The sequence below is a fragment of the Xyrauchen texanus genome, chromosome 25, assembly GCF_025860055.1.
Source record: "Xyrauchen texanus isolate HMW12.3.18 chromosome 25, RBS_HiC_50CHRs, whole genome shotgun sequence".
NCBI classification, from domain to species: Eukaryota; Metazoa; Chordata; class Actinopteri; order Cypriniformes; family Catostomidae; genus Xyrauchen; species Xyrauchen texanus.
In genome coordinates this window covers 37,009,905-37,034,098 of record NC_068300.1, presented here as the reverse complement: position 1 = coordinate 37,034,098, position 24,194 = coordinate 37,009,905, and the positions used below count along the sequence as shown (strand labels likewise).

The 24,194-nt window shown below is 39.6% G+C and overlaps 1 protein-coding gene across 6 annotated transcripts in view; it reads left to right on the top strand.

Moving 5' to 3' along the window:
• LOC127618368 (utrophin-like) overlaps positions 1-24,194 on the top strand; it is a 269,333-nt gene that overhangs the window by 118,115 nt on the left and 127,024 nt on the right. For 5 of the 6 annotated variants that reach the window (XM_052090759.1, XM_052090761.1, XM_052090757.1 and 2 more), the window contains 3 exons: positions 1,473-1,678; positions 2,431-2,585; positions 3,073-3,262. In XM_052090759.1, the coding sequence (XP_051946719.1) occupies positions 1,473-1,678; positions 2,431-2,585; positions 3,073-3,262 (551 nt within the window). Of the gene's footprint in view, positions 1-1,472; positions 1,679-2,430; positions 2,586-3,072; positions 3,263-8,514; positions 8,722-24,194 lie in introns of those variants that run through there. The other variant, XM_052090762.1, reaches the window with a different exon arrangement.

Sequence of the window (24,194 nt, the reverse complement as noted above, 5' to 3'; positions counted from 1 at the left end):
GACTACCAATGGCTGTAAGAAAGTGTATAGCAGCCAGTAGGTGTACTTTCACCTAGACAAGCTGTTACAAACCACCAAAATGAATGCAAAAACGCCACCTTTTTGGCCAGATTTAGTTCTAAATGACGCCACACACGTTAGTTCTTTGATTTCGTATGAAGTTTATTGTTTATTTTCTTTCTTCTCTTCTTTTTATTCTTCTTGCTCTTGTTGTTCTTGCTTGTTCTTGTTCTTCTTCTTTATCTTCATCAAGTTTGGCGAGGTGGCCTATTCACAGTAGCGCCATCTTAAATTTTTTACGGGAATGACAACTTACAGTCTCTTCAATGGGTTGTATTGCTGTTTTACATTTTTTTGGATTGTACCACTGACAAAATGCAGCAAACAGTTTAAAAAAAGATATAAATTGTTCAAAAACAAACACAAAGACAATGTTAAGTGTTATTTAATTAACCAAATAGCTTTCAGCAGTGTTTGATATAATGACAAGTGATTTTCTAGTACCCAATTAGCATGATTACTCAAGGATAAGATGTTGGAGTGATGGCTGCTGGAAATGGGGTCTGTCTAGATTTGATAAAAAATTACTTTTTTCAAATAGTGATGGTGCTGTTTATTACATCAGTAATGTCCTGACTGTACTTTGTGATCAGTTGAATGCCACTTTGGTGAATTAAAGGACCTATTTCCTTCCAAAACCAAAAATCTGTACATTAACTTTTGGCTGCCAGTGTAGATTGGAAATTGAATTTGCTGGCTAATTAATTGGCTAATATTTTCAAAACAAAAAGGTCTTCCTGAAAACTCAAAATGGAAGATGGTATACCTACAAAGTAACTAGAGTACCTAGTTATGAAATTATTTTCCCCCTTACTGATCTGTTCTTTCAGATTTGGCCATATTCTCCTTAGAGAATTTGCTTAGACCCCGATAATTGCCATTTGCAGCTGCATTTTTACATTGTCTTAATCTTAGTCTTAATATTTGTCTTTGTCATAATCTTATTCTTTGTTTTAATCATGCTTTTATTATTAATCATAATCTTAGCTTTAATCTTAGTTTTTGTGGATAACAGAATACTCAATGCAAATATGCAAACACAGACAAGACAGCTTGGCCAACGGCAATCATACGTCCTTAAAGTGCAGTCTTGGGTTACTTTGGTGGTAACACATTTCAAAACCCAAGGAGTGATAGTTACCTTTACTATTGATGTGTTCTTATTCAGGTAGCAATAAACATGTGAACAATTTAACTAACTTAAACTTCCACAGCAAGATTCTCTTCAAACTGTTGCTCCACTATGACGTAGATCTGAAAGAGACCAAACTGACCTAAGAAGACAGCTGAGGCAACACTGAGAATGCATCTTGCATTGTAAACAGCAGCTCATGGAGCACAAGAACTGTATTAATCAACATCTGTTCTGAAAGATAGTGACAATCATTCCTTGTTTCATGTTGTGTATGCAGAGGAGAAAGTGCGTAGCCAATGGGACAGCACACAGCATGGTGTGGAGGCTCGACTTCAGCAGCTGGATCGCATGATTGGCCACAGCGATCAGTGGGAGGAGCAGAGACGTAAGGTGAAGGCTCTGATTGATCAAAACGACATGCAGTTGCATAAACTGCTGCAGCTGAGCCGAGAGCCGCTGACCAAACAGATCAATGACAACAAGGTGAGACCATCAACCTGTATTAAATCTCAGGTCACATCCAGACTTATACTTTTTGAGTTTGAAAACTCAATTTTCAGTTTCCTAACATCATGATTTTCAAATTATAACGTCTCAATTTTCAGTGTAGGAAAAGGGCATTCAAATTAAAGTTTTCAAATGAAAATGTTTTTGTGAAGAAGTGGCCTGAGTTTGACCTTTGTTGCTATAAGATACAAGAAACAAGTTCTAATGTGGAGGGGTCTCTTTTTAGGTATGTTCGGGAAGTCCAAGCTCTAGTTTTGATTCTGACACAAATACAGAATTTTTGTCAATCAGCATTTAGATAAAAGTGTCTGTTATATGACCACTTTCCAAGTCCAAGGGTTTAACTGGGTGATATACACTGCTAAAACTTACCTGCAGGTGATGCTAGAGTCATAATTTCACTGGCTTACAGTTTGTACATATATTGATCTGGTGTTTTATACATAAGCACATATGTTATGAATGATCACATCATTTAGTTTTAACCCTAGGATCAGATTACATATTGTTAGACTAAGATTTTAGCCTTGTTGTTGTTGATGACCTTCTCCAAGTCAATTCAGAATTCCTGACACCTTCAAAAACCTTCTTTAGGGTTTAGGTTACACTCTGCAACACAGACACATATAAACCTGGTTTCTATTGTGACTCCATGTGCATTGTCATAGTTGAGCAGTAGTTGTGCTGTTAAAGAATGTTGGTTATTTACTGATTTGTATGTTTGGCAGGTCTTCCTGCAGGACCTCAGTCGAGGACAGGAGAGTGTGACCTCCTTTAACGAACTGTCCAATCAGCTGCTGCAGGAATATGCAGCCGATGACACACGCAAGGTCAAAGAGGTCATGGACAAACTCAACACTTCGTGGAATGGTGTCAATAACAGGTGCATAGAAAGTGCAAAACCTTAAATATTTCTCCTCAATGTTTTCCAGTGACAATGTTTTTAGTTATTTTTTCATCTAGGTTTAAATTGTATTTCGAATCTCTGAATCTAAAACATTTGGACCCCCATTGTATGCTCATGTTTATTTAACTAATCATGAAATCTGGCACTTGGCCAAAAGAGAAAATGCCTATTTCCATTAATCACTCACACGCGTTCCAAAACAGCATGCTATCTGCAGCAACTTTGTACATGTCATCGTCAAAGATAAACGTCCCTTTCTTCTGACACACGCAATCATGAAAACAATGTTTAGTACCTCCAGCTGTCACACACCGCTGTAAAGATGCTTCCTGACATAAAGCGTTGTAATATTTACATGTGAATTACTGGTTGCTGTTGTTTGGATAAATGGATAAATAACTGAACTGACACACACTGAGTGTACAGCTTTAACGCTCTGTTTTTACTGCTTCATGGTTATTAGGGCGTCGGACCGCCAGACGGCTTTGGAGTCAGACCTGAAGACTCTGCAGGTGTCCCTCCGGGAACTCGAGTCGTTCCTGAAGTGGCTGCAAGAGGCAGAGACAACCCTCAATGTGCTATCTGATGCTGCCCAGAGGGAGGGGCTCTCCCAGGACTCCGCCCACATCAAGGAACTGAAAGGCCAGCTGGGGGTAAGAGCTGAGTTTACACTCTGTTTGTGCGTGTGTTTTGACATGTGCACTCTTAGAAGGGTTTATCGGTGTGATTTAGTGAGTTTTTAGATGTGTCGATGTTGAGGAGTCCATTTGGGACTAATATTGCAAGACTTTTGACTGTCGTGAGAAGTCTGGTCCACTATGCAACAAATTCTGTCCAAGTACCGCCCACTTAGATGGGAAGTAATTGTCTGATTGACATGTAAAAAGACCAATTGACGTTTAAGGTTGGGTTTATCTGAAATGATTGATACCACAATAAAGTGCAAACAAATAATGATGGAGTCTGTTTGTGAAGGTCATCATAGAAAACACAATTGAATTGTAGAAATGGGCCCCATTCATGAAACATGAGCAGATATTATTTAATTGTTATACTATATATTATTATATTATACATAGTAAATTATGAATCTATGTACTGATTATCCTTTTACCATGTCTGGCAAACATGTTGAGTAGTCCAGACATCATCTACAGCCTGAAACTGAACTTTTGATATGAAGTGTGGTTTGATACAGGATGCTCACATGCTCCCTATTTAGTGAATGACTTAACCTTCAGTGTGCTGTCTGTCTGCACTGGTCTCACCTTATTTTTATCCTAACTCCATATAAAGCTTTTGAAAGCCACATTTTCCATTTTTTGGATGCATCCATTAATTCTCAGTGTGATATTTTTTACTGAACTGAGCCTATTGTCCACATATGTTGTCATTGTGTTTAACAGCGTGCCATGTTGCAATAAATCACTAAAATTAAAAAAAATGGAATGTTGAATAAAACTAGAGACTCAAATAGGTTGAAATCAGAAGACAAAATACAACGTCCACACATGTGGACACAGGGTCGCACTTGGTTAAATGCATATAAGGAGCAATATATATATTTTTTTTTTTGCAAAATATTCAGATATATTCAAATACTGTATATAAGTAGTTGAAGAGTGTAGAGAGACAGACTTGACTGCATCATTTACAGTATGTCATGCTAGTGGGCGGTCACTGCAGAGCTCTTTTAGTGCACTTTGTTAGCTGCAATTCTTTGTTTGGTGCATCTTTTCTCTTAAGGATCATGGGTAGTGTACATGTTCACCAGGAATTCTGCTATTAAAAAATTTTGGACCCACTTTATATCAGGTGTCTTTAACTACTATGTACTTAAGCATTTAATACTTTGTATTGTTGCTTTGTTTAAATAACGTGGACTGATGAATTCAGCAGAAGCTTAAACCATCGACTGACCTCGGAGCTCACGGTAGGTCTGTCTTTAAAGCTTCAAAAGCCATCAGAAAAATAATCAGTTAGCCTTGGGAAGAAAATGATGAATGATATCTTGTTTATTTACTACTCAGTGCCTCAAACAATACTCTAGAGTATCTTTCAAAGATGTCACTAATCTGGCAAAGCCAGTGACAAATTCTTATTAAGTGCTCAATGCATAAGCTGAAAACACTGTAAACACATTTATTTCTCAACGAACAGATTTAAAACCTGTGGAACCTGATGCACGGAAGATGCATAAAGCCAGCCAATCAGATTGGAGTTGGTGATTTCTTTAGCCTGCTCTTGTTAGCTTTGTGTGCATAAGGCAGCAGTCGGTCAGTGAACAGACTTTGGGCTTGCCATCTGGGGTTGACTCTAATCTGGGACAAAAAAGCACTGAAGTGTGTGTGAGCATTATTCAATTATCTCCCCGTCATTGCTCATTAGTTTCCCCCATCAGCCACACCACAGCATACGTGCAATCGAGGTGTAGATCTCTTCAGCTGAGAATGAGGCTCTCTTCATCACATCTTTGTTTCTTGGCTGTGTTTGTCCTGTCGGATTCATACCTCACAGTTAGAGCTCTTTATCTGCTGTCTTCTCTAATCATGACTGTGCTTGGAATATTTCATCTTATCTGTCTACTGTAAGATTCACCTGGACATCAGGACTCTACATACTCACAATGCTTATGCACACTTAAGTAAAATGTGTGTCAGCGTCTGTTTTTATAAAACAGATGGATGAGCCACATTTGAAATCATTGTAAAATGGCCATTATAAAATGGATAATTCCAACTCTAGATTCTGATTGGACAAGCCTGTTTTGAAGGCATTGAAATCGTTATCACAGCCAAAATCGAGCCTAGCAAAATCCTTTACAATCACTTACAATCACACAAAATGTGTTGTCATACTCATTTTCTGTCATTTTGTTTTTCAACAAGCTTTCGCATATTGCATTTATTTGCTATATTTTTATGGTCTATTATGCCATTTTTCAGCACTCCTATTTTTCAAGGACACGTTCAGGTTTATTTATTTACGCACAAACATGTTTGTAATTGTCACAGACAATAAGCGGCGAATGGCATGTCATGAAATTGTCTTTTATCTCGCCTGATGTCTGTGTTTGTTTGAAGTCAATTACAATACCAGGAGAGAGACATTTTATTGACGTCTTCATGATGTCACAATCACTTCACAAAATGCTTTTCACATTCTCAATAAAATCCTCTCAACTTCTATTTCTTTGTCAAAACAATTTCTCACTTTGATGTTAAACTACTCCGAGCATTCCAAAGACAGTGTGAGTGTGTTTTTTTTAGTAAAGATGAAAGTAGACTTCATGTAATCTTGTGGAAGACTGCGACAGAGCTGATTGCACTACATTTTTTTTCAGCATCATGCAAATCAGTTAATGGTGCAAAAACACGCCTGCAAAATTAGTGCTGAATGCAAATTCTGAGGATGTACAGCATCACTCCACTGTGATCCAGACATCTCAATTGGCTCTTTAAATTCACTTCATGCTACACTGTGCATCTGGATATACACCGATGACCCAAAAAATATGACCACTCACAGGTGAAGCGAATAATGTTGATCATCTCCTAACAAGGCCACATGTCAAGGTCTGGGTAGATTAGATGGTAAGCGAACAATCAGTTGTTGTGGTCAGTGTGTTTTAATGCAGAAGAAATGGGCAGGAGTAAAGACTTTGACAAGGGCCAAAATTTTATGGCCAGACGACTGGGTCAGAGCATCGCTGAAACGGCAAGGCTTGTGGGGTGCTCCCATTCAGCAGTGGTGAGTACCTACATACAGTGGTCCGAGGAGAGACAAACCACAAACCAGTGAGAGGGTGTTGGGCGCCCAAGGCTCATCGATGCATGAGGGCAACTAAGGCTATCCTGTCTGGTCTGAACAGACAGAAGGTCTAATCTGGCACTAGTCACAGAAAATGTTAATGATGGTTGTGGGAGAAATGTGTCACAACACACAGTGCATCACACCTTGCTGCGTATGGGGCCACTGCAGACCAGTCAGAGTGCTCATTATGACCCCTGTCCACCGTAGAAAGTGCCAGTAATGGGCACGTGAGCATCGGAACTGCAACTTGGAACAGTGGAACAAGGTTGCCTGGTCTGATGAGTCCCGTTTCTTTTACATGTACTTGTGCACCGTTTACCTAGGGAAGTGATGGCACCAGGATGTACTGTGGGAAGACGACAAGCTGGTGGAGGGGTTATGATGCCCTGGGCAATGTTCTGCTGGGGAACTCTAGGTCCAGCCATTAATGTGGACGTCAATTTGACACGTGCCATCTACCTAAAGATCATTGTAGACCAGGTAAACCCCTTCATGGTATTGGTATTCCCTGATGGCAATAGCCTCTTTCACTGCACACATTGTTCGGGAATCGTTTGAGGAACATGATGAAGAGTTCAAGATGTTGCCCTGGCCTCCAAATTCCCCATATCTCAATCCGATTGAGTTTCAGTGGGATTTGCTTTACCAGCAAGTCCGATCCATGGCAGCTCCACCTCGCAACTTACAGGACATGAAGGATCTGCTGCTAATGTCTTAGTGCCAGATAACACACGACACCTTCAGGGGTCTCGGCGGGTCACCTCGGTTTTGGTGGCACACGGAGGACCAACAGCATATTAGGGAGGTGATTCTAATGTTTTGACTCATCTGTGTATTCCCTTTTTAACGCTCTTCTCAGTCGTAATTTATTGAATTACAACCGCTATGATCACTAGAAAATATACACAAAAATCCCTTTGAGATAAAATGCAATTTACAGCCAGCTTTCAGTGTCCAATACTAGCGTAATATGTATTGTTTTGAGAATGAATTCACACTTAATATGAATGAATGTGTTACAACATTGCTAAATGGTTTTTAGATGGTTCCCTGCTGGTCCATGTGAAAATAGACCATTTTCAAGTCTCTATGACATTGTGATCCCTAGGTAGGGACATTTTCAATACAAGCTTATGGGAATATTGCTAATATTTAATCTGCCGGATGGACATTTATGTTCAGAAATGAAAATATCTAAAAATTCTATATTTGTTTCAAACATACACAATGTGTAAGTATTCCCAATTCTAAGCTTTTTCACTAAAAATTAAGGGTTTATTTATATCTATAGGTGTCAATCTTTCCAGATGAAATGCTACTAAAACAAAGCTTGTGTTCACCGTGTAAAACAAGTATGTCAATCCAAAATCCAAAGGGAGTTTATTATTGCACCCGGTTAGTTTTGACCCGAACAAAGTGATTGTTTTGATTTTTCTCCAAAACAGAGAGTTAACATAAAATTAAAGTCTTTCCCCTTAGATTACCATTTTATTTTTTCGGCAATAGATAGATTGACAATTTGATTTCGAGAGAAATCTTGTTTTCCCTGGCCTCTTTCTTAGTTCTTTGATATCATATTGATGGATAATAAGAGATGCTAATAGGTCCTTCTGACAGACAGCCAGACAGAGAGAGAAAGAGAGAGTAAATTATTTCCACTCAATTTCATTAAGGTTATCTTCATTTCTTCCTCATTTGAGTCATTTGTTTCACTGCTCTATTTCTCTCTCTCTATCTCAGGAGACACGCTCTCTTTCAGTAAGTGTGTCACGCTCTCTCATTCCCTTGATGGATATATACACTCTCTCTATTTCTCTCTCTCTCTTTCTTTTGCATTGCTTTTGGTGGTGAAAGAGAGAGAAATGCACACTGGAGAACCCCCCACCCCAAAGAGTCTTTCCGTCCTTCCCTCGATTCATTGGCGTTCTCCTCTATTTTGCATTAATTCTCTCTCTGTGACTCTTGTTTACCGCTGGAGAGGACAGCGCTTATTACGTCGCGCTCCTGACGTGCTTCAGCGTGCGTGTGAGCTTGTGTGTGTGTGTGTGTGTGTGTGTGTGGGACATGTTTGGCAGGTCTCGTCACAGTTGCTCTGCTGGTGGTGGAGGATATGCGAGTGTGCGTGAGTGCGCGCGCGTGTGTGGCGGAGACTATGTGTGCTCTCAGACGCTGGCAGTCGTGTGCAGGCAGAGTTAAGATGATGGCTGTAGTTCGGACGTCTCTGCAGAAAGTGGTGGTCCTCTTGCACCGGCTCCAGAGAATGGCGATATCCTCACCACGATACCAGAAACTGTGCAAGGTCAGTCCTGCGTGTGCATGCTTGCGTGTTAGTTTACGGTAGTTTGACCATAGTGTAGTTTGGTTTATTGTGTGTTTTTCTTAAGTTGTGGTTGAAGTTTCAGTTGATGGTTCATTCACATGTTTCTTTGGTACTTCCCTTGGACATCTCCTTTGGATTTTAAAGCATTTTAAATTTTTATGTTTGTTGATTTTTATTTATTTCATTTTTTTCCCCCTGAAAAATCCTGCATAATTGCTTGCTTTACACGGTTTCAGATTTTGTGGTTTGGTTGTATTGTTGTAGTTAAGAACAGCATATGAGTTAAGTGATCTATTGTTTTTACCAAAAAACAACCTAAAAGAACAGAGTAGGATAAGCAATAAAAAAATGATTTAATAATGTTTCATGAATTTTGATGTGATGTTTCAGAATAGCGCACATGTGTTTATTGGAATAGTTGATGTTGTTTTTAGTGGTTTATGATAAACACAACCAGGAAACCTGTACAAAACCATATGAGGGCGGATGGAACATTCCAAATAAATTGATTTAATAATGTTTGATGTATTTTCATGTAATGTTTCACAGCCATTAAAGAAGATTAATACAGTTTATGAGTGATGCTGTTTTAAGCTGCCATCAGTCTGAGCTGTCATCAGCCATAGAATGATTGTCTATGTGTTTGTATATATGTGTATGTGTGTGTGTGTGTAGAGAGAGAGAGAGAGAGAGAGAGAGATTAAAGAAAGCAACAGCTGTTCTGATATTCAGTGTTTAGCCGAAATCCTTAAAGGATTTGCACACACACACATCTCTTAGTCACAATCACTGAGAGCTTCTCAAACAATGGTGAATTCATCTTTGTGTGTTTTTTTTAATAAAGAGAGCAGCATGTGGCTGTGTAGTGCGTGTGTGTGTGTGTCTTCTGTATTAGCAAGATTACCGAGTAACCACCTCTTGGGTTCTAAAGGTTCATATTCAACACTTTTGTAGCATTTCATTTTTTTCTCTTATAATTTTTGTCCACTTAAACATTAGCCAAGTTTTCTTGCATGAAGACACTAGTAATTCAGTTTTTCATGACGGTTCAGATATGTTACTGAGGTTAACTGTGATCTTTAACCTACACGACTCCAAGAAAGAGAGAGTATTATTGTGTATTCCAGTATTTGCTCGATTGGCTCATTTGTCCCGTATGTGAAGTCCTTGAGACACAAAAACTCCAAGCGTTTAACCTCTCCTGGTCTAATTCCCCACTGAGGAACATAAGTTACTCCTCACTCGATTAAGTAGCCCTGGGCCAGATGGAGATGGTGCAGTGATCGTTTAAGCGTCCCTGGGCGGCACTGCTAGCTCTGCACCCTTGGGAGGGAGCATCAGTCATTCTGCGCTTCATTACTCCCCTGGGAGGAATCCATCTTTTGGAGATCATTTGAGCCTCCCTGGGTTTGCTCCCCCACACCACTTTCATATGAAAGTGATAAATTTGTCCAGCATCCACTGAGCCACAAGTGTGTGTGTTGTGTGTTTGTGGGTTTGGTGCAGTTGTGCGTGTGTGTGTCTGCCAATGCAATTCCACAGCTGGCCCCTGATAATGTAATTAGTCATTTGATCCAAGATTTTATACCTGCTTCTACCTGTAAAAGTGAGGTGACATCCAGCTGTAGGACTGCAGACAGGTCCCAAGGGTGAGCAGCCCTTAACGTGATTCTATTTCACACTAAACCAACTTAGTGGAATATTCCTGGTTATTTTCAGCCTAACGCCCTTGTTCTGCATGTAGGCTGTCAGCTACCACAGACAATAATTTTGACTCATCCCTCAGTGTGGATAAATGAACAGGAAAAGTATTTACAGTAATGTACTTCTAATAGAAGTCTAGCAGGCAAGCATTCAGAAATGTCAAGCTCGCATTTTAGCACTTACATGAGTTCTTCAAATAAAAGAGGTCTTTTTAAAGGTGAGACTACTTTACTAGTTGGATGAACCAATGATTAACTGATGTAAATCATCCTTTTGTGATGGGGCTACATTTTCAGGAGATTACCTGGCATAACTGACATCAGTCTTCCTTTTGGTGGTGGGACTACTCTCTACACTCCATGTAACGAGTGGAAATGGTTCTTTTGTAGTGGCACTACTTTTCAAGGTGGATGAATTGGCATAAACAAGATAATTCATCCTTTGGGAGGTGGGACTATCCTACATATTTGACCCTTTTATAATGTGACTACTTTTCTGTGTGGATGAACTTGCATGACTAACTGTGTTAATGGTCCTTTATGGCTACTGTTCTCATGTAGATGGTTGAACCATTGTCAATTTTCTTTTCAAGTGGGACAACATTTCTAGGTGGATGAACTTGTGTGACCAGTACAATTGGTACATTTATAGGTGGACTACTTTTCTAGATAAATGTACCAATATCACCAATGTAATTGGTCCATTTTTAGGTGGGACTACTTTTCTCGGTGGATAAACAACATACATTTTAGTTTTGAGGTGAGTTTCTTTTCTAGGTAGATTCATTATTATAACACCCATTCTTTTATATACACTGTAGACCAAATAAAATGATTGTCTATATTATTTACCAGCATATAGTTTGAACGTAAACATCAGGTTGAAAATAACTGATTATTTCTATTATGCACTAAACCACGGCAGTTATGAGGGTTGCTTGGTGACAATTTGGATGCCAACAGCATAAGAATTCCTACGCTCACACCCTTTTTATAGAAGCAGTATAAAAATCTGAATGTGCGAATCCAAATGACTCAAAAATAAGTAATAAAGCCTGGACATTTTATAAACAATTGAAGTACTCTAGAGATACTGCATTTACTCCATTGAAAGCAGCTAAAACATCAGCATCCCATCCTGTCCTGAACCCCTGGCCGCTCACCTCTGTGCCCTGGAGCAATGACTTGACCAGTCTGTCTGTGTTGCTCCATAGGGTTTGAAATAATGCTGCATTTGCAGTCTGTCATATCATGCACAACCTCAGGTGGACACACACACACACAAACACACCAGTTTGTTTCTGCTTCTTTCACACACACACACACACACACACACTGGAGGTACTTCTGCTCTCTTTCTCCATCGAGCCAACACACGAGTAACGGCTGCTCCTCCCTTCACTTAAAGCACATTTGCACTGATGTCCATTACTGAAAGGCTAAGTGGAAGGGCTACATTAGTGTATCTGTGCTTGATTGTCAAATCAAATGTGTGCCAGAATGAAAGGAGATCAAGATTAGTCTGCATTTATGATCTGGATCATCCAAATTTACCACATTTTAGGAAAGACATGTGTGAGTGTGTGTGCATAAATCTATTATGATGTTGGGTGATACATTTTCTGTCCTTGGACAAAGATGTCTGGGAATTGGCTGGTTTATAAGGCCTATCCTCTCCTCTGCTTTTCTCCTTGTGTCTGGTTTCTCCTCTCCTCTGTCGTCTCTCCTCTCCTTCCCTATTTTCTTTTCTCTCTTTGTCACTTCGTGTTTCTCCTTTGCACGTTTCTCCTCCGTATCTTCTCTTTTCTGCCATTTCCTGTACTCTCCCCTATTTTCTCTCCTCATCACTTCTTGTTTCCCCTCCCTCTCGTCTCCTTGTTTCTACTCTCCTCTCCTCTGCTTGTTTCTCCTTGTTAGGGCCCGAGCACCAGAGGTGCTAAAGCCCTATTGTTTTTGGAATGTTTTTTCACAATTTTATTAATTTGTAACGCATTCACCTGTTTATAAGGCATTCATCATACTTGAAAACTCAAGAAATTTGGCACACACATCAGACCTGCATAATATCAAAAAGTTATGTAGTGTTTAGGCTTGGGTGTGGTCGAGGAGATCTACAGCGCCTCCAAACGCAGGCAATGGTTGGGATGAAGTTGCTCATATGTGCACAAGGTCACTGCTCTCATCATGTTAGACAAAGGTCACTTGGTTGTATTGGACTCCGCCCAAAAGGAAGTCAGCCATGTTGGATGGAATGTGGGATTTTCACATTTTCCCGTTGCGTTTTGAGGGTCTTACGATGGCTGAAAACTTCTGAAAGTTTATACATACATTTGTCTTTGGACATCTTTTGATTTGATATTGCAATTCAGCATAGATGTGCCTCATTGGTTCCCTAGCACCCCCTAGTTCATAAATGCTTTTTACATTTTATTGAAACTTGGCACACCCATCAAAGATTGGCAAAATGTTATAATTTTTTGTCATTTGTCTTGGGTGTGGCCATTGGACTCCATAGCGCCCCCTAACATTTTGAGTTTATCACTGTGGGTGCCACAGAGTTTGTCTGATATTCACAAGTTTTGGTGAGAACATTCTCACCATGACAGACATATGTCCCATTTATTTGTATTATCTTCGCCTAACAGGAAGTCAGCCATTTTGGTTTGTTTGAAAAATGCATGCTCTGGAATTTGAAACACTCCTCCTAGGGGATTTATGTGACAGGCACCAAACGTGGCAAACATCATGCAAAGACATTGAAGATACTAAATTGCGAACAGATTTTTTATATATCGAACGGTGTTGCCATGGTGAGGCGATACATTTATGGTGAAAAATGAGAAATAGGAAGTGCTCATATCTTTGACGTGCATTGTGTGATTTAGATCAAAATTAAGATTTATATTTGGTATTGGGGCTGATCACATGTATGTGACTATTGTGGGGCACAGTCATAGTGCCACCAACTGGCAGCAGGAAGTGTAACACTTTTTATAGACTTAGAATAGCACTCTCATTTTTACCTGAATTGCTGCAATAATGTCAGGACAACGGTGATGTAAAATTATTAAGGATTTATTGATATCTTTTATAATGTTGGCATGGCAACACATTGAATGTTATTATTCCTTTCTTTATAAGGTGTGTTTTGAGGGACTTGGAATGCTTAAATTTACATGACATTTGGCACACACTTCGAAGTTCTTAACCATTAGGGCTGGTCAAAAGTTTTTATATGCGTTTTTGGGATGCTCTGTAGAAACTTTTTTCCAGCTACAGTCTCTCGGTACAACTCTGTACATGTATAGATCTCGTCAAGCCAGACAACTTCTCGCTGACATTCTTAAGCTTTGTCCAAAAGGAAGACGGTATAACTTGGTCATGCTTGGTCTGATCACTTTAATATTTTGAATGGTTACCAATGGGCCATTCCTGATTACACCAACATAGCAATTACGAGGCAGATGCTGTATTCAGTTACACAATTTTATATGTTATAGAAACATGGTTATGTTTGTAATAATGCACAATGAATTGCTTCATGTATACTGAAATATACTGGCACAACTTGTGCAATGGTAGTATATTTAGATATACTATATTTAGTCATTTTTTTGTACACATGATCAATGTTTCATTTTCAGTGGTAGGTTCTTTGAAACACTGAACATAGCCTTGGTTTGCCATTAATGTAGACATTGTGTGTTTTCAATTCATCATGTTCTGTACTGTATGCAAAACAACGTGGAGCACTGTGAAAGTGGTTATCTTCAATGCAAGTGGATTCAGTTGATATGTTTGCAGGCAGCCATGTCTCCGTTACAGCTATAATTATCGGATTGGATTGGATTGAAGCTGTTAAATCTAGGAAATGACAGTGTAAACCCTTAACATTCATTAGGAAAATTGAAAAAGATTTGTTTGTGTTATGTGGTGAAATATTATAAAGTTCAAACTGTGGCATTGTGTTCTTGGATGTTGTTTTTGCAATAAATTGCTCTATCAGAAAAATCTCGAATGATAAACCCATTTAAATTCTTGACTTGATTTAAAGCAACATATTCCTGTCCAGCTGCAAAAATCTTTTTTTAGTGATATGACTTCTTATGACAGTTAATCCTCACACTTTGTGTACAATGCAAGCACGTGCAGGGCTGTGTTTAGTCACCATATCACAGAATTGCTTGATTTAGATTGCTGTTCAGAAACAAGATAGTCAGCCAAAGAAAAGGAAGACAGCTGATAACCCATTAATCGAAGGTTTAATAAACAGGATATCAAATTGAGAAGATAAGTTTGCATAATTTATACAAATATAAGCGATAAATATGTTTTATTTAGTACTGCTCTTCAGACTCTACATTACATTAGGTATAGTGTACATATAGTAGTGTGTTGTCTTCTTGAGCCTCAATGAGTGTTTGCACCTTTTGTAATAGTTGTGTGCAAGTCCCTCACTTGTCCTAAGTGTCAAAAGCTTGATTTTATATATACACAGATCAGTCACAGAGTTCAGAGACCTAAGTAGATTTAGAGCATCTGATCCACACAAGACTGGATTCAAATCAATTGCTCCTTTCATTTTGAATGGATAGATCAGGAATTATATCAACATGCTCATCAAGTTCTTTTGATGAATCTCTAATTTCTTGCTGACATTCCAAGTGCTCTGACTCCTGCTCAGGACACATCTCACACGTTTGCCAGTTTGCCCTGGCTACATTTTGCGAGGGCCCTACATCCCCTCTCTGTCTTCTCTCTGCTCTACTGTCCTCTACTCTCCTCTATTTTCTCTCCTCCTCTCCTCGTCACGTCTTATTTCCCCTCGTCATCTTTCATCTCCTCTCCTTTTGTTATTAACCATTTTTATTGATTCCATACAACAAGCCAAACAGACATAACAGAAAATGTGGAATCACATTATATGACCCCCCCAAGCACTCCAGTGGTCAAACCCTAAATTGACAATAACACTCAAATCAGCAGAAAACGCACGCACACACACACACACACACACACACACACACACACACACACACACATGTTGTGTTTCCATGTTTTATGGGGACTTTCCATAGACATAATGGTTTTTATACTGTACAAACTTTATATTCTATCCCCTAAACGTAACCCTACCCCTAAACCTAACCCTCACAGAAAACTTTCTGCATTTTTACATTTTCAAAAAACATAATTTAGTATGATTTATAAGCTGTTTTCCTCATGGGGACCGACAAAATGTCCCCACAAGGTCAAAAATTTCGGTTTTACTATCCTTATGGGGACATTTGGTCCCCACAAAGTGATAAATACACGCACACACACACACACACACACACACACACACACACACACACACACACACACACACACACACACTTCCAAAACAAAAAGGTTGCACACATTCAAAATTACACATCCCTCTCCATTGTCTCTCATGAGAGACCCCAAAAAGGCCAAATAACTGCCCCATTTTTTTATTAAAGAAATCCAGGCTGCATAGCCTTCTACATGACATCTCCTCAAATACCGCTACCCTGCCCATCTCTGTGTGCCACTCTTGAAATGAGGGCACTCAAGCCAACTTCCATCATAACACTGGCTTGTACTTGATTTTTTTTATGTACTTATCCCCTATATTAATGACCGGCCCATTGCCTAAAATACAGAGTCTGGGGCTAAATGAATTTTGAGTGCCCAAAACGTAACACACATAACACACACATAACTCTGAACCTTCAACCAAAATTCAACCAAATCTCTTGATCAAATTGCTTGAAATAAGAGAGTGGGACATCTATAGGGAGTGACTGTAGTAGGTAGCTGAATTTTGGAATACAGTTCAATTTAATAACAAACTTTCCCAATCGTCGATAAATGTAATGAAGCTCACCTGCTCACATAGCTCGCAAAACATTTTATTAAAGGGTCAACATGAATTCTAACTAAATCACGCAAATTTGCTGTGAAATAAAATACCCAAATACTTAGTGTAGAGATGATGACTCTGGCACTGGGGTAGATTCCTCTAGCTGTTTTCACCACATTGATGAGAGCTTTGGCCATGCCCACTCCCCTGGTGCTGAGGTCGTTTGTTCCAGTTTGCAGTATGATGTGTGAGGGTGCGCCTAATTCACCTTCTCTCAGCAGCTTTAAATCAGAGTGAGAGGTGGGACAGCTGAATTTCCTCACATTTCTCCCTTGAAACAGTTGTCTCTGGTTGAGGTGGATGCCGTTAGAGTCACAGAGGATGACAAATGTTGTGTTGTCTCTTCTCTTCTCTGTTTCTGCTGATAGATGATTTTGTGGTCTGTGGATATCTCTTTCTGGTGCTGATGTATTTTCTCTTGGAGTTCTGAGAAGCTTAATAGACCCGAGAAACCTGCAGGGTTGCAGGGGATGGGATGATGTGTTCTTGTGTTCAGAAGGAGAGGTGTTGAGTGTTTCTGTGCTGGTACACTGTTGCTGTTGTTCTGTGGTTGTGATACGTTCAGTGCTTGTGTGTAGCTGTTGTCTCATCTCCTCAGTTCTCAGTTATATCTCTAGCATATTGCTGTGTTGATCTCTCTTGATCAGTTCCTCTCTCACCCTCCTCAGCTCATCTGGTTGTTCTCCTCCAGCTGTCTGACAGCAAAGCAGAGATGTTGAAGTTGTAAGCTGAGGTGGCTGGTCTGGTTTTGGAGCTTTCCTTTTTAAACGGGAAATAGTCCTGCTCCAGCTCAGTGAAATTGTCTCTCAAGGCCATGATCTTTGGAGATGCAGGAGAAACAGGGTTTCTGTGTGCTACAGGGGTGCTCAAGCTGAGGTCAGTGTTTGTGGCTGCTAAGATGTAAGACTATACACTTCTCTTCACCTCAGGACCTTTCTTTATCTTCTGAACCTCCATTTTAAAGTTCATGAAATTCTCCTGGAATTCATCAAGGCTGAGTTCTGACCCCTGGATCAAGACTGTACCATTGTGATACAAGTTGACAGTCAGTTTTATCTCCTTTTCACCTTATAGTGTGATTTGTTTTCCTTTAGCTGATGGTTTGTCTCTCTTGGTCAGGATTTGCCATTCTCGTTCTCACTTCACTTCCATTGTGTTGTCTCTTCTCACCTCAGCTCTAATGTGGGGTAGATTCATGTTTAATTTAAAACATTTGTTCCTCTTCTTTTTTTTACATTGCAGTGTGTACACTGATTGCTTTTTCACTGAAGGACATAAAAGCTCTTCATGCTTTAATCATTTGGCACTGAAGCCATTTTAAGAGCAGAACATTCACAAATGCATATGAGATCATGTGCTGTATAAGTCTGCATAGATCACTCTATATCTCTTTTCTTTTGTGCTTTTAGATTTTACTGCTTGTAACAGTTTATGGTCGGGCAAGGAGCTGAACATTAAACAAAGTTTCAAACTTAAAACAAACGTAACGCCACGTGCGTCTCTCTCTCGAACTGGTGCATCCGGATCCCCTTTGTCTCGCTCTCCCACTGATCAGCTGACTCAGTGCACTATCACGGACCGTCCACGCCCTGCTCCTCATCACATGATTCCCCGCCTGATTCAGGCCCCCCCCCCCACCCCCCCCACCCCCTACACCACCATCTCTGGAGTGGAGATGCTGCACTTACGGTTGTTCTGTCAGCCGGTGGCCCACCCTGCCTCCTGTCAACCTGGGGGAGAGAAGATTAGGCAGAGTGAAAGGGTGTGCAGAGACACACAGTGAGAGAGAGGAGAGAGAGAAAAAAACGTGCTCGCCAGCTCCAAGGTCGCAGGTCCTCAACCGCTTCTCTGGCAGATGCCAGCTCGCTTCTCCCCCAGCGGATGGCAGCAAGTCGTCAAGCCCCTGGCGGACGGCAGGGACTGCTCCACCCCCAGGTAGATGACCACGGCTGCTCCCCTGGTGGATGGCAATGGCGAGGACTCCGCGACAGTGCATCCCTCCTCCCTCCCGGGTTATGGCTCCACTGCAACAGTTCAGGGTTGGGCAAGGATGAGGCGGGAACTGGCTGAACAATAAACAAAGTTTCAATGTCAAACTTAACTTAAAACAAACATAAACAAGCACAGACACACATGCAACGTGGCTGTGTATCTCTCTATCTCTCTCAAACTGGTGCCTCTGGCTCCCTTTATTTTGCTCTCCTGCTGATCAACTGATTCAGTGCCTGCCGTGCACGGCCTGGCCACACACTCCTCCTCATCACACTGCTGTACTTTCTTAACAATCTGAAAAAATAAAATCAAAAAGCTGCATTATTGCACAGTGAGTAAAATGCTGTGGATGAATAAAGAGGCTGTATTTCACTTGGCAAAGAAACAGGACTGCATTCACTAAAGACATAAATATTCTTCACTGGACCTGCTAAATTATTTATGTACAAGAGAACGATGAACAAAGAAAGACGTCCAAAAGAAAAGAGTTTACTGCACATACATATAGGATCTGTTTATGTTCGATATGTTCTGTTCAAGATGTTCAAGTGTTATATGGATTAGGCCCTTAAAACCTCATAGAGGCACTGTTTCTTCTGGGAATTAATGTCAGGACTACTAAGCAGATTGTGTCAGGGAGATGGGATATTGACCTCAGTGTTCTGTCAGCTTGCTTTCTCATTCCTATCGATCAGTTATTGATCGGATATTGATTAGGTCTTACCACGCAAAGATTTTTAAAACATTCACACAGAATTGGTGCTGATGTTCCAAGTACTTCTAAACACCTGCCAAGCTTTTGTTGATTTGGACTGAAAGATTTATTAAAAACCAATTAACTTTGTGACTCTTTCATTGTGTGTCATAGTCTAACTCTACCGTTTCTGACTTCCTCCAAGTGTTCCTCTGCTCACTCTAGCTATAACTACTTCTGCTGACTATCCACCTTGTTTTTCAGCTAAACTAGTTCACCGCCATTATCAACCTTGAATGTGGACCACTTCCCGTATAAGCCACTTCCAGCTAAGTTAGCTATACAAAAATACTTTATATTACAGGCTGGCAATAAATGGGGACATTATTATCATTAATTATGATTTTCATTAACTCATTGGTTTTGAGCATGTATAGTTTTACCGTTTTCACATTTCGCCATCGATTTATCACACAGCGTTGCACTGGCAGCATGAATGAAATCAGGTGCTGACATGGACAGTCCTCTGCAATTACCTGTCATAAATGTTATACTCTACCTCTTCTCCACTATCTCCCTCTGCCTTTATTTCTTTCTATTCCCTTACATCATTTACTTCTGCATCCCCCTTTCCACCAAATAAATGTCCCACCTTCCCATGCAAATTCTTTTTTAGCTGTTGTTTGGTTTGGTTATGTTGAAGAATTGTAGGTAAATTAAGTGTAACTGGTTCAGGATGGGCAAGGAGGCGGCGGGAACCGGCAGAACAGTTAACATAACTTTAATGACGTAAATTAACTTAAAACAACATAAAACTGTGTGTGTGTCTCTCTCTCCCCTGAACTGGCGTCTCTGGCTCCCCTTTATCTCCCTCTCCTGCTGATTAGTTTACTCAGCCTTTACTCAGCCTGCACCCTTACGCACTCCTCCTCGTCACAGTAAGATATCAATATGAATAGACATAAGTAAAAAGTCCCGAGGGTCTGTACGGCAGGTACTTGCATGTGTGTGTATGTATGTATTTAGAAGGACGTTGAGACATTTTGCGATGGAGTCTAATCAAGAGCTCTGAGCTACTATGTCACTCACTGGTGCATCATGGGAGTTTGCTGTCATAAAACATGTCTCATTTTGCGCCTTTTTCAGACTGAATATAAATGACTAGTATACGCCATCTCCCCACACACATCATGCATAAGTACTCAACGTGCCCGCGCTTTCACATTTCTCAGAATAGACTGAAGAAGTACTTCAAATGGGTATGTATATATTTTTTTATTGTGGTTTTTATGTGCTGTTCTCTTGCTAAAACATTCACACACACACACACACACACACACACACACACACACACACACACACACACACACACACACACACACACTGCTTTCTAAAAACATGAAGAGTTGTTTCTGGCTTCCAGAAATGATGTGGGTTATGTATGACAGGCACTTTCTTTCTGTCACAGTCTATCTTTTACTTTTTGGACCTCCTTGTCATTCTCTCTCTCTCTCTCTCTCTCCTATTCTCACATTCATTAGGAAGTCACTGTTATGCCCAGGAGTGTAGTTTTATAAATCTTTCTCCCTCGCTTTCTGTCCCTCTCTATCTCAACTTTTTAGTTATGGCAGTGTTTTGGAAGAGTGCAAAACAGCCAGTGAGCATAATGTTACTTTCTCACAAACACACACTCTGTGTCTAATCACTAAGAGCGTTTGCATTCAAATAATGTGTCCCACTTAATCAGGGTCAGTTCGATAGTGTTCAGCTTCAAGGTGGATTGGCAGGCAAAAGCATGCTGATCTTTAATTAGATTTTGTTTGGCTCTTGCAAAAATAGAACATACACATACTACCTGGAAGTATTGACCTTTTTCCCTCTTGAAAAAGAAATTAGGGCTGGGACATAATGAAGGTCTTAACCCTTTTTTTAAATAGCCAATAGCCTTTTGTTGCTACCAATATGTGTATTGTTTTTATTTTGTATGATTTATTGTTAAAACAGATTATTAATCCACAATTGCAAGGCAATAATGTCATGACTTGGCATGGAAGAATTTAAACATCACAATATTAAGTCTGCATTTCTGTCTGTCTGTCTATATTTGAATTCACTTGATCATTAGAGACTGTGTCTGTAATTTCATGACATGTTCTTTGATTTGTTTTTGGTTGCTTTCTCATGCAAGGATGTTTTTCATGCTTGAGTTGAGTCAATCTGTCACATTCTGTGCTCTCTTTAAATGCCCCGGCCTGAAGATGCAACAGTTTGATTCACTAATGTCATCATAATCAAAGCATTCCCATGGTAACTATCTGCCGTGTGTGACCTCATCAAGGAATCTTGTTATGTTAACAGAGTGGAATGAGGAATATGATGTGATGGTTGCCCTTGTTTAAGCACAGCTCATTAAAACATCATAGTGCAGATACTCATGATGCTAATTAGTTCACATAAAGCATTCCACTGATGTTAAAATGGACTTATTAAAATGTGTTTGATCAGATCAGGTCAAACCAGGCCGAACTAATGAGAGTTTAATATCTGTCCTCCTAGCTTCTGTTACTGATAGTAATGGTGGATGACTTCAGAACAACTAATACTGTTTTAGTTAAACAACAGCTATGCCGAGTGAATGCACTGTGTGCATGTTCCAGAACGATGGAACATTTAGATGTGTATTTTGTATGTGATGTAAGCAGTGTTGGGGAGTACCTACATTTATTAGTGTTGTGACAGTTGTCCAGTTTTTTTCATAATATGGTAGAACTATTCGCGACTAATTACTGTTTACATTGCTGTTTTAATTTGAGGTTATTTTTTCTGTTGAGACAGCTTATATAAGAAAAGAAAACAATTTCTAAACATTCCTCTCTTTCTCAAAAACAATTAAATTGATAAGTGTCTTAGTTTTTCTTTTTTTGTGTGTGTGTAAATGTATCTGTTCAGGTTTAATGCAGTCAGACTAATTAAATTGTTTTTGTGCCAGAAAAATACAGATCTGATTAAATTATATATTCAGCATCAGCAGTGTTGGGTAAGTTACTCAAAGTAATCCACTACAGAGTACTAATTACTTCTCAAAATGTTTTATCAGGTTATCTTACTGATTACTTCATCGAAAAAGTAATCACATTACTCATTTACTTTTAAGTTACCTTCCAATACCCTTTTCACAGAAAGTTTTTGTTAAAGATGTCTATATAGTGGCAAGAAAATATATTTGAACCCCTTGGAATTTAGCAGGTTTGCTGCATTAATTGGTCATAAAATGTGATCTCATTTTCATTAAAGCCACAAGTATAGACAAACACAATGTGCTTAAGCTAACAACACACAAACATTTAAAATTAAACATTAAACATGCACAGTGCTGTGGAAAAAGTAAGTGAACCCTTGGATTCAATAACTAGTCGATCCTCTTTTGACACCAATAACCTTAACCAAGTGTTTCCATTGCTGATTAGACCTGCACAAAGTTCAGAAGGAAGTTTGGACCATTTTTCCTTACAGAACTGCTTCAGCTCAGCCATATTCTTAGGATGCCTGGTGTGAACTGATCTACTGAGGTCATTCCACAGCAACTCTACTGGGTTCATGTCTGGTCTCTGACTGAGCCACTCCAAAAGGTGGATTTTTTAAGCCATTCTGTAGTTGATTTACTTTGATGTTTAGCTTCATTGTACTGCTGCATCACCCAAATTCTACTGAGCTTCAGCTGGCGCACAGCCACCCTGATATTATCCTGTAGGATATCTTGATAAACTTGGTAATTCATATTTCCCTCGATGATTACAAGCAGTCCAGGCCTTGAAGCAGCCCCAAATAATGATGCTCCTTCCACCATATTTCACAGTTGGATGTTTTGATGTTGTTACAAGGTGTCATTTCAGTTCACAAAGCATTTTCCCAGTAGTGTTGTGGAGTGCCAAGATGGTCTTTGGCAAACTTCAGGTGCGCAGCATCTTGTCTTTTGTTGTTGTTGGAAAGCAGCAGCTAGGACACCATTCCTGTTTAATGTTTTCCATATAGTAGACTCATAAACAGAGATGTTAACCCTATGTCACTCTATGGTTCTTTTTTACCTCATTGAGCATTCTGCAGTGTGCCCTTTGAGTCATCATAGCTGGATGGCCACGTCTAGGGAGAGTAGCCACAGTACTAAATCATCAACATTTATAGACATTTTGTCTAACTGTGGACAGAAATCTTGGGCACCACCCCTCTCCTTGTTATGATAATTTATCGACCTTCTAAAAGCCAATCAAGCTTTCTTTCTGATTTGAGTGAATTACTTACCTTGGCATGTGCTATGAATCCCCCAGCTTTGTTCAAAGCAACAATTCATGATTGTTGGTCTTCAGTATGCTTCTTGCGAATAGCAAACTAATAATTTTTGAGTGCTTTTTAAAATTAAAAGTAGCTCTAACCCACACCTCCAATGCCGTTTCATTACTTAGATGCCAGGAGTTTGCCAACTCCTGACTCTAATTAGCTTTTGTTGACGTCATTAGCCTAGGGGTTCACATACATTTTCCAACCTACACTGTGAATGTTTGAGTGATGTGTTTAATATGTACAAGACCAATACAATAATTTGTGTGTTGTTAGTTTAAATGGATTGGCAACCTACAGTTTAAAGTAGCTTCCCCAGCACTGATTAAGTATACCTTATTGTAGATGCTTGCACACCAGGATAATATACAGTCAGCTGGTCGTTTTCACAAAATACAGGTGAATGCATTGATATTGATGCATTGAAGCAGAAGGAAGTTGATGTCTGAGAATTTCACTGTATATTTGTCACATTTGCAGACGTGGTGAGATATGGTATAATTAATGTAGAGTAACTGGAATCTTCCAGGAATGTTTGCCAGGACTGTCTCACTGTGGTTTATTTCTGTCTATGCGTGTTTCTGGGGAGGAGTAGGATATTTAAGGAAGTGGCATATCTTGTGTCCCCTAGTGAGAGGGGATCAAAGATAAATCAAAACAGACATACTACGGTGACAGAATAACTACACACTTAGCACTGATGTCTCTTTTTTTTTTTTTCTTTATCTGAAAAACAAAATCTTTTGCTCTCTTTTTATTCCACTCTGGATTTGCTCTGTAATTTTAAAACACAAGCAAT